Raw genomic sequence first — 11,564 nt, 5'->3', positions numbered from 1 at the left:
GCTATTGTTAAAATGCGTAATACTGAAATACCGTTAACCGACCAAATAAAAATCCTTGGCGTTATCATAGACTCGAAGCTAAACTTTATTCAACACGTAAACTATGTAATCAGTAAAGCCACTAAAATATTTAAAAACCTGTGTAAATTTGTCCGGCCAACTTGGGGCGTCCACCCCGAGAATGTCGAGTGCATTTATCGACAAGTTATAGTCCCCACTATTACGTACGCAGCAGGCATCTGGGGCACGGCCACTAGATTTTACTCTGTGCGCCGAGCCCTCAGATCTTTCCAACGGAGCTTTGCCATCAGGGCAATTCGCGGCTTCCATACCATCTCGGCAGTCGCAGCGTTGGCCCTGGCTCAATTTCCCCCACTCCATTTAATAATTAACGAGACGTACAACATTCACACCATCAAACAGACCAGAATATGCAAAGAATTGCCTGAAGATATTACACTGTATCCGAAATCTAAAGTGAGAGACCTCCTTCATCCGGCCAACCGGGTCACAATAACGTATGAAGAAGCCATAACGCAGGAGGACACCACTGCCCTCATCAACCCTGATGCGCCCAATATATTTACCGATGGTAGTAAGAAAGAGGACGGGCGAGCGGGGGCATCGTTTGTGGTGATGCGGGAGAACCAACGTCCGGTGATAAAGAAATTTAAGCTGTGCCGTACCGCTTCAGTGTTCATGTGTGAACTATTTGCCATTACTGAAGCCCTGAAGTGGCTTACTAATTCAAACGGTAATTTCACCGAAGCCCTCATTTTCTCTGATTCCCAGTCCTCCCTTAAGGCCATTCAAGATCGTAGCAACACCGACCCTCTTGTTAATCAAATACATCATCTCATCTCCTTCCTCTCCTCCATCCACATATCAGTCAAATTCATTTGGTCTAAGGCTCATGTTGGTATAGTGGGAAATGAGATAGCAGATGTTGCGGCTAAGGAGGCCGCTGAGAAGAAAACCGCAACATTGCTAAATCACTTCCCACTCTCGCACGCCAAGCGTCTTCTGCGTCAGCACACTTTAGACGCTTGGCAGTGTGAATATGAGTCGGCCCCTCAGGGGTCCATCACTAAGTCCTTCTTTCATTCTATCACCGAAATAGCCCAATTCCGTAATTACATCAAACTTTCCTTCCCCATCACCCAAATCTTGTCTGGACATGGCTACCATAAGACCTACCTCCACAAATATAAAATAACTGAGGACGATCGTTGTCCTTGTGACGACGTGACTCCTCAGGACGTCCACCATCTACTGCAATCCTGTCCAATATTTCATAATAGCAGAGAAAAGTATTTAATGATGTGCCTCAGGAAGAAAATTGAGCCATACAACTTTAAAGTTCTGTCAAAATGCGAGGATGCCACAAAACAACTAATAGCACATATAAATAATATAGTAACCCACCTAAAGCAGGTCAATGGCACCTGATTTCCCATTGTAGTGCAAAATATTTAGCGACGATGAGGTATCTGTATCAAATAGCAGATACCCATCGACGCTACTCATTCTAAATCATAAAACCAGTATACCCTTTAACCAAATAATATATTTCCCTCAAAAAAAAACAATGTAGCGTATAAAAAAAAAAAAAAAAAAAAAAAAAAAAAAAAAAAAAAAAAAAACCTAACCTAACCTTTTTTTTTTTTTTTTTTTTACGTGTGGAAAGACCTTCGTCTACCCGGCCGGCTACGGGAAGTCGGACGGGTTATGTGGGGCTTGAACCCACTAAAACCACACGGTGCCATCGCCTACCGCTTGTTGCCAGGAGTGTGAGCTGCCCTCGCTCATATTCCTGACGCGGCGGCCGCTTCCACGGCGGCCTCGGCTCGGCCGCTCTCCACGGAGCGGCCAGCGGGGTGACCCATCGGCCTTCAATTCTACCCGCTAGGGGAGGGCGCGCCTGGCACAAGCGCGCCTTCGACCCAGGGCCGTTTCGCCAGGCAGCGGAATCCCGTTTCCGCCGCCCGACCGGCCCTTATTGTGGGGGCAGCAGGTGCAGGGCGTATGCCCGCCTCCTGCGCCCAGTGCGCCGGCGGCGTATGGGGAGGTCGGACGTGTCCTCTCTCACCCTTTCCGCCGCCTCTTTGCGGAGCATGACGCTCTCCGCAAAGGTCTGCACTGCTGTCCACGACCTCTCGCTGTCGACCATCTGTCTCACGACAGCCGGCAGGGAAAGGTCGTCCCCCACGACCGCGCGAAGCTCCGCGCGGTCTTGGTCCCAGGCTGGGCAAACCTCCAAGGTGTGCTGGGCGTCCTCGTCAGCACATCCGTCACAGTGGTGGCAGATAGCAGACGGCTCCCGACCGATCAGACACAGATACCCTCCGAAACAACCATGTCCGGAGAGCATCTGGGTCAGACGGTAAGTCAGGCTACCGTGCTGCCTCGCCAACCACTGTCCCAACACCGGACGGACCGCCTCGACGGTTCTACGCCCAGCAGTCGGCTGCTCCAGCCTTTGGGACCACTCTTCAATGGAGCGCTGACACAGCTCATTGCGGCGTCCTGCGATCTCCCTCGGTGCCAACCGGTGACCCTGGGCCACGGCCTCCTCGCGCCAGAAGAACAGCGACGCGAGGGTTTTCGCCTCTAGGTCCCAGGGAATGGAACCGGCCAGCACAGACGCTGCCTGCTGCTGCTGCTGCCTAACCTAACCTAACCTAACCTAACCTAACCAGTACTCGCCTTATAGCGCTCTATACAACATCTGCTCCGCGCAAAAAATTCGATAAAATAGGTTTTCTTGGTATTATAACATCCAAAGTGTTTTCAAAGTGTTCCCAAGTGTTCAGTAAACCAGGATTCGTGTTGGCAAGTATTCAGCTCACCAGGGTTCCCGAGGAGAAGCAGGAGAATTTCAGGCAGCGATAAAATCGTTCAGGCAAGTGGGATTTTCTGGCTCAAATTAACACCGTAAAGCCCCCGTCGAGCTCTAAAGATCAAATTTTGGAGCTTGGAAATCCATCAAGAAACGGAGGAGATACGAGCTACTGAAGATCGCAAAATCCCCATACAAACGGAGGGATCGCTGCTAGCTGTGACGTCTGGCAAACTCGCGTCGAGGCTCGCACCTACGTAACGCGCGTCATAGCGCCTAACAATCGTACGTAACTCGCGTCACAGCGCTGGCCAGCGGACCGTCACGGCCCTAACTGAAGACTCCAAAGCGAGCTCCGAGACTTCGCCCCATCGTGCAGACCAGCCCAATACCTTCAGGTAAAATTGTCTTGAGGGTTTCCCCCTTCCTAAGGCGACAGGACACTCGAGTTTGGGCTCGCTCAACTCGGGATAAAAAGATCTTTCCACTGGGACCTTGTGCCCAGGGTCCAGTTTCGCCATCCCCCACCCCCTGCCCCCCCCCCCTCCCAAATTTTTTCGGCTGACACCGGATCTATCCGTTTCAGACGAAAATAATTTTCCTTCCCCCCCCCCCCCCCTCAACCCTCCCCCCCCCCCCAAGGCACTTTTCCCCTCTGGTCATATCTCGGGAACGGCTGGAGCTAGGAAGCCCAGAAAGGGCTCATTTGAAAGGGCTCAGCAAGACCTAAAACTTGATCCCAGCCGAATCCAGGAATCGGGACCGGGAACACCAGGAACCAGGAACAAAACGGGAATTTGCCCTGCAAGGATACCCGTGCAGGTCATTGCCAAATACCGCAGATTCTTGCGGTTTCAAGTCAAGACCTGCCCCCTCCCCCCGTGACCGCGTCATCAACCCCCCTTGGGCTATCTCCGGCATCATTGGAGCTACAGAGTAGCGAGACGGCTCGTTAGATTCGTCTCTGAAAATCCAAGAGATTGGCCCCAACGGAATTTGGCAACGCGGACACTGAAAACATCGGGGAGCGAATAAGAGAACCCAAGAAAACTACAAGCAGCACCACCACCGGCACGCAACCACCATCCTCGCGTCGAGCTGCGGCAGTACCGTCGACAAATAGAATAAGGTAGTTTAAGTATTTTTAAGTTTAAGTATTTGTAAGTAATAAAAAAAAAAAAAAAAAAAAAAAAAAAACACCATGTCTGACAATTCATCATCGCCATCCCCCGCGGCTAAGTGTCCCGCAACATCTGAGGACATCGGCGCCTCCAGCAGCGCTACGGAAGCGACGACGACGGCCCCAATCTCGCCGATCACCCGCCAGCCGCTACACGAGGGTAAGCATGAATTGGAAACACAGAAAACACACACAAACACAGACTCAAACACGACACCACCTCACACGCAGACGGCGCCCGGGACCAGCAAAGCGGCCAAATTAATAAACATGTTGAGGAAGGTGGGCAAAAGCCCACCTACAGGCCCCCTCGAAGTGGGACGCAGCTGGGCCTTGGCGCAATCTGCCAAGAAGAAGACCAAATCTGGAGGGTTGCGCAGAGCCGTAGTGGTTAAGGGCGCGCAAGTTGCTGCCAGGAGGGAGCAGGTAGACGATGCTAGACAGCTGTCGGATATCTCGCTCGATGCCTCCCTCCTCGAAATCACCCAACCCCCCATCACCCAAAAAGAAACGATTGTACCACCCAGCGTGCAGACGTCGAAGCCAGAGGAGTCACCCTCCGCGCAGGTTCCCGAGGCTCTTGAGTCTCCAGACACCAAGGGAACCCCAGAACCGCTGGAACCAACACAAGCTCCCCCCCGGAAAGATCATTACTCCATAGTGATCTCCACCACCCCCGTAAGGGAAGAAGAGGAGTCAGACGAACAGACTCCCGCCACAAACAGCGAAGAGAAGAAGGAGGAGCTAGTGGCATGGGAGGAGGAGGGACCGGAAGCCAGCTGGAACTGGGACAGCGAGGAGACAGATTCCTCCAAAAGAAGGCAGAGCATACTTCCGCCGATAGGACCACACACGGGAGTATGCAAGGACCTCGCGACAGAGGCGGCCCGGGAGTACTACTTAAAGGGGAAAGAGGCCATCGAAAGCTCCAAGACCCTGAAAAGGGAATTAAGAGCAACAGCTGTCGAGTGCATGGGCAACCTCTACGAGATCGTCCTCTCGCTGGCCGAATCCAGGAACAGGCATCGCCTGAACTTGGAGATGGAACGGACGAGAGAATTAAAAAGATCCGTCTGCGTAGAGAGGCTGCACCGGAAAGCGCTGGAAGACCAGCAGACGAAATTCGAGGCACGAATTAAGGACATAGCCGATTCCCTCAAAGGGACTTATGGATCAGTCCAAAAAATTCAGAGCTGGCTCGATTTCGAGATGGACGGAGTGGTCACCAAATCGGTGAAGACCGCACATCTTGAAATTAGCCACCTAACAACAGCCGAACCACCGAATAAGCCAGCTAACAGCGCTAAGACACATAAGCGCCGCCCCTTGAGGAGGACCCGGATTGCACCTGCAAGAGCAGTGGGGTCCAAAAAAGTCATGGACCACCTAGCACGACTTACCAGTACCGTCGGATCTCTGGCAACAGAAATCCACTACCTTAAAGGCGACGTCGTCAGGGAAAAAGGAGAGACTGCTCCCCAATCTCAATCTGCAGAGCAGCATAGACAGGAAGAACCCTCCTATAAAGAGCTTAAGGAGGAAGTCATTGAGCTGCGGATGGACATGGAGCGAATGCTTCAAGAAGTCCGCAGCCTCAGACTTGTCTCGAAGGAGGAGATTGGGGAGGAGATCCGCGAAGTAACAGCTCCCCTGATGACCAAAGCCAATAAAATACTGGACGGGGTCGAAGAGGTGAAGGACGTAACCCAGGCTAACTCTGCACACGGCACAGACGCCCGCCAAGGTTTGGGGACTGAGCTGGCACTGGCGGATACCGCCGCACACCTGGAAGGGATTCTAAACCCGATCAGGGCGGAAGTGTCCGAGATCGCCACAAACAGTCGCCGAACGATGGAGTGGTACAACTCAACCATAAAAAATGTCCCCCTTCCTGCCAAAAACCCGCAGCTGAGCAGAACCTATGCTGCGGTAGCGCGAAGCGTACCACCCAAGCCGACCAAAAACCCGAACCACACACTGATTGTCTCTAGCGCCGACCCCAACAACACGGGCGAGAAGGTTCTAGAGGCAATCACAAAAACACTGGACTTTAAAAACACCGGTGTGGTAGTGGATCGAGTGAGGAAGGCTCGAAACAGCAAGATCTTGCTCAGCTGCGAGAACAAGGAAGACGTAAACCGGCTCAAACAACAAATAAAGACAAACTCGGCGTTAAAGGTTCAGGAGGCGAAACCGCAGAACCCGCTCGTAAAGGTCAATAACGTGATGGCATACCTCAAGGACGAAGAGATGGTCGAGCACATAAAGGCACAGAATAAAAAGTTATTTGAAGACTTGCCTGGCGACCACCAACACATCCGTCTGAGGTACCGAAAGCGAACGAGGAACCCGCTACAGTGCCATGCAGTACTCGAGGTAGCACCTCTACTCCACAAGCGCATGCTAGAGGCGGGGGCGGTCCACATAGCGATCCAAAGGAGAACCGTGGAAGACCAGTCCCCGCTAATACAGTGCGCCAAATGCCTTGGATACGGACATCCCAAGGCACTCTGCCGGGAGTCGGCGCAGTATTGCAATTACTGCGGCGGCGCCCACTCTTGGCAAGAGTGCAAAACAAGGCTGGAGGAAGGACCACCAAGGTGCAAGAACTGCAAAGACGCCAAGGCACAGAACGTCTTCCCGCACATGGCATTCAGCGACGAATGCCCGGAGAGAGAAGTGTGGGATAGACTAGCGCGTTCCAAGATAGCGTATTGCTAAAGGCAGCCACATGAATGGACCTGGCGCTCCCGGAGAGGAGACAGGGACGAAGCTGGGAATTGTACAAATCAATCTCCAGCGCTCCAAGATAGCCACAGCCGAGCTACTCAAAGTAGCAGAGGAAAAGGGAATCGCTATCGCTTTGGTGCAGGAACCATACACCGGATCCAGCGGCAGAGTGAAGCAGTACCCCGGCACTAGAGTAATCCAGTGCTCCTCGAACATCAGCAGCCGAAACCCGGTAAAAGCAGCGATATACGTATTCGGGGACCAGTTTAGGATCACACATGATCCACAGCTGGTGTCCGAGACGGAGTCCGCAGCGGTACTGGAATCAGGCAGCTTCAGGCTTGGAGTAGTCTCAGTATACTTCGACGGGACAGCCGATATAGGTCCTTACATTGCGCGAACCAAGGCAGTATGCGAATCGCTCAACACGCCTAACGTATTACTGGCGGGAGATGTAAACGCCTGGAGTCACTGGTGGGGCAGCGAATCCGAGAACGAGAGAGGGACGGAATACTGCGCTTTTATCAACGAAATGGAATACCACATCCTCAACACCGGAAACACTCCGACCTTCGAAGTCTGGCGAAGAGACGTGCTATGCACCAGCATAGTAGACGTGACAGCGTGCAGCTCTTCACTGCTGGGAAAGATCAGGAATTGGAAAGTCGACAGAGCGCTGATCACATCAGACCATAACGCCATCACGTGCACACTGGAGCTAGGAGTGCGGCTGCAACATACGGCAGCCCCTACTACCAGAGTATACAACACCAAAAAGGCGAACTGGTCGGCGTTCGACGAGACACTCCTGTCTTTACTAGCGGAGAGGAACATCACACCCGCCGGAGTAGAAGAGGTAGTGTGTGGAGAGGAAATGGATATCCTGACAGATGCCTACACAACAGCAATTCGGGAAGCGTGCGAAAGCTCGATACCGAAGATAGGCAAAAAGCGCAGAGGTTCCCCCTTCCCTTGGTGGACGGAAGAGATTGAACAGCTCAAAAGGGATCTCGTTCGTAAGAAGAAGAGGATCAAGAACGCTGCTCCCCACCGGAAGGAACACGTGCTGCAAGAGTACAATGAGGCCAAGGCGTTATACGCCAAGCAATCTGCCGAGGCCCAAACTCGGAGTTGGAAGGAATTCTGTACAAAGCAGGAGAAAGAGAGCATGTGGGACGGAATCTACCGTGTCCTCAGGAAAACATCAGGTAGAAAAGAGGAGCTACTGCTTAGAGGACCGGATGAAAAGACTTTGGATCCCAAGCAGTCGGCAGTGCTACTAGCGAACACTTTCTACCCTGACGACACGGTGGAAACCGACACCCCGCACCACACTCAACTCCGGAAAATTGTACAAGAAACACCTCAACATTCACATGGGTGAACGGAGTGCCCGGATGTGGAAAAACCACATGGGTAGTCGCTAATGTCAACATAGAAAGCGACCTCATCGTGACCGCCACAAGGGAAGCAGTCAAAGATCTCAGGGACAAACTGACGCCGAAGATCGGGGAAGAAAATTCAAAATTCAAAATTTTTATTCATTATTATAGGATATTATTATATCGCTTAATAATTGTCGTATGGTTTAACAACTTGGTTGACGTCAAATAAATTACTTAAAAACTAAGTTTACTGCCGCTTCCAAGGCGTCAGTGCAGAAGAAGCGGTAACAAACTGCACTGCAGCATTTTCATCAACAACGTCAACTTCACAATATTAAATTATACTTAGAATAGAATGTGGACGGGAGAATACATTGTTCACGGGAGATTTATATATTTATGAGATTTAATATTGAAAAAAGAAAAATATATATATATATATAAATATATATATATATATATAAAAAATATATATATATATATATATATATATATTATGGATTGCCACGAAGAACGAGCTAAACAGCGAGTTCGAACCATGGCTTCACTATTAGTGAACGGAATGAAGAAGGGTGAAACGTGCAACCGCCTCGTGGTAGACGAAGCCCTAATGAATCATTTCGGATCTATAGTAATGGCCATCAAGATCGCAGGAGCCAGCGAGACCATGCTGATCGGAGACCAAAACCAGCTTCCCTATATCGACCGACACAACCTGTTTCTTCTGAAATACTGCAGACCCCACAAAATCACGTCTGTCACGAAAGAATTGTTGTGTACGTACAGAAACCCGCAAGACGTGGCATATGCCCTAGGAGAAATCTATAGCGGCATCTACTCGGCCAAAAATCTCACGCGCTCCCTGAAGCTGAAGGAGTATGGAGGGGCTGTTATCCCGAAGTTGAATGATACATTGTATCTTACCCACACCCAGGCTGAGAAGGAACTCCTAATTGGCCAGGGATACGGAACCAACTCGGGCTCTTGCACCCTTACTATACATGAAGCACAAGGTCGAACGTTCGAGACAGTGGTGATTGTACGTACAACATCAAAAAAATCCAATCTGCTTATGAGCGTCCCGCACGCGGTGGTTGCGATCTCCAGACACACGAAGACCTGTGTGTACTACGTGGATAACACCAAGAACGACGCAGTAGCTAGTGTTTCTTTTTTTTTCGCTAGATGGCGCTTTATCTATAAACAAAGTCTTTAATAGTTACGGAGTAATTAAATTGATTTAAATTATTAACAAGGTCCTAAAGGTGCATTGAACAGTTTGTGTTTGGAGTGTTATTGATATTAACCATTGTGAAAATATATTTAGTGCGCTGGTGTATGTTCAAATGCTAAAACTCGGACTTACCGGCCTACATTGCCTACGCAAGCAATAGTGTTTCGAAGACAACTTAATCTGCTGTTTGGACTTTGAAACATACATGAACTGATGTGTTGTTTGTGGCTTTATTCCCCAATCAATTAGTGCCTGAGCTCCATTTTTCATTGTTTTTGAGGAACAGTATATTTTATCTTAACAGGACATAACCTCAAACATTGCTTTTATTCCACAACATCTAATTTAATCCATCGATGCTTGCTAAAGCAGCTTGTTTACCTGTGCTGCTGCGCTTAAGTCATTATTGCAACAAATTGATCTTTGCCTAATAGTTTGCCTATTAACCAATAGAGGGCGCATTTTATTTGGATGCTTTCCTGTTCTTCTGCTTATGGTTCGTGTTTTGTTCTAAGTGTTGATCAGAGACACTGATAGAGGTCGCTACGGTGAACATAATTAAAAAATACTTAATTTAAATAATTCGAAAAATAAAGCAATACAATGAATTGCGAAGCTTGTAGGAGTGTCATATCTTCAGAATCTGCTATGAAATGTAAACTGTGTAGCAGTATTTACCATTGCCAATGCCTCAACATAAGCAAAGCTCAATTCTCTTCTCTGGGAAGTGAATATCGTGCCTCTTGGGTTTGTCCCTCATGTCATAACATAACTCGCCGTACTAAATCTAACACGAATACTCCCGTTAAGCAGCATCTGGTGCCTCTTAATGCTGGTGATATCGACGGTTCTATAAACATGTCACTAGACAACAGCGGTCACGGTTCCTTGCGGATGGGTCCTGAGACGGAACCGGTTACAATGGAGAGCATTGGTAAGCTGCTGGACAGCAAATTGCAAGTTTCCTTTGCAAGCTTTATGTCAGAATTTAGAAGCAACTTCCAAAATGATGTAAAAAAATTGGTTCGCTCTGAGATGACTGCAGTGATTGATGAAGTTAAAAATGATTTCTGTACTTCTATCGAATTTATTTCTGAGGAGCAGACATCCCTCAAGGCCCAATTAGAGGAGAAATGCAAAACCATTAAGACTCTCCAGTCTAATAACATTTCATTGCAGAGGGATATAAATACTTTGAATAACCGCATCGCAAATATAGATAAATTGTCGAGAAGTTGCAATGTCGAAATACAGGCTGTTCCAGAAAGTAGAAGTGAGAATTTGGTTTCTATATTTAAAAAGCTCTGTTCCGTGATTAAAGTTCCAATGGAGGACATGCACGTGCAGGCCTGCAGACGCGTCGCTAAAATGGATAACTCATCGAAACGTCCACGTAATATTTTGGTGACTTTATGTAATCCTCGGCTGCGTGATACTATTTTGTCATCTACAGCGCGCTATAACAGGGCACAACCAGATGCTCCTCTCAACTCTTCTCATCTTGGTTTCCAAGGTGAATCAAGTAGGATCTACGTGGCTGAACATCTGTCTCCGGAATGTAAGATATTGCACAAGAGGACCAGAGAGGCAGCTAAAGATAAACAATATAAGTATGTATGGGTAAAATATGGCCGTATTTATGTCCGCAGGGATGACCAGTCAGGGGCTATTTTAATAAAAAATGAACTCTCCCTATCTAAGCTGTAATTATAGTTTAGGGTTATTAATATATAGTATCGGTGTTTGGTTATTTTTCTAGTTATAATTATGATTATTTACTATCAGAATGTAAACAGAATTCGAACTAAAGTTAATGATCTATTTTTGAATATTTTAAATTGTAATTATGATCTCATATGTTTGACTGAGACAAATTTGAATGACAGCGTATTTGATGCTGAACTTTCGGATGCCCGTTACAATATTATACGTAGAGATCGTTGTCTGACAACTTCGCATAAAAATGAGGGTGGTGGATTAGTCATTGCAATAAAAAAGAATATCAGGTTTGTCCGTCAAACAGCATGGGAAAGTAATGTAGAGGATTTGTGGCTGAGCATCCATGATGATCTTAATAAAAAAGTTATTGATATTTGTTTATGTTACTTGCCACCAGACATTCCAATAATTAAACGACAGGAATTTTACGATAGGTTATATTATATAATTTTGCATGTTGATGATAATCATGACTTC

General features: G+C 48.3%; 2 protein-coding genes across 2 annotated transcripts; one reads left to right on the top strand and one right to left on the bottom strand.

Moving 5' to 3' along the window:
• Positions 1 to 1,996: 1,996 nt before the first annotated feature.
• LOC132904229 (uncharacterized) lies at positions 1,997 to 3,360 on the bottom strand. The gene is made up of 2 exons (XM_060954148.1): positions 3,232 to 3,360; positions 1,997 to 2,662 (listed from the first exon to the last, which is right to left on the bottom strand). The coding sequence occupies exons 1-2, from the start codon at positions 3,358 to 3,360 to the stop codon at positions 1,997 to 1,999; spliced, it is 795 nt and encodes a 264-aa protein (XP_060810131.1).
• Positions 3,361 to 9,971: 6,611 nt separating this feature from the next.
• LOC106133716 (uncharacterized) lies at positions 9,972 to 11,075 on the top strand. The gene has a single exon (XM_013333570.2). It carries the CDS (start codon positions 9,972 to 9,974, stop codon positions 11,073 to 11,075), a length of 1,104 nt encoding a protein of 367 aa, XP_013189024.2.
• The last annotated feature ends 489 nt before the right edge of the window (positions 11,076 to 11,564 follow it).

Source organism: Amyelois transitella, chromosome W (assembly GCF_032362555.1).
Source record: "Amyelois transitella isolate CPQ chromosome W, ilAmyTran1.1, whole genome shotgun sequence".
In the NCBI taxonomy this organism is placed as follows: domain Eukaryota; kingdom Metazoa; phylum Arthropoda; class Insecta; order Lepidoptera; family Pyralidae; genus Amyelois; species Amyelois transitella.
The sequence above is the reverse complement of the archived record's forward strand: the minus strand, read 5'-3'. Positions and strand labels throughout refer to the sequence as shown.

Excerpts from the sequence above, each read along its gene's own strand:
- LOC106133716 (XM_013333570.2), top strand. The coding sequence starts at position 9,972 with ATGAATTGCGAAGCTTGTAGGAGTGTCATATCTTCAGAATCTGCTATG.
- LOC132904229 (XM_060954148.1), bottom strand. The coding sequence starts at position 3,360 with ATGGCGAAACTGGACCCTGGGCACAAGGTCCCAGTGGAAAGATCTTTT. Across the intron at positions 2,663-3,231 it reads CAAGACAATTTTACCTGAAG|CAGCAGCAGCAGGCAGCGTC; the intron begins GTATTGGGCTGG and ends TAGGTTAGGCAG.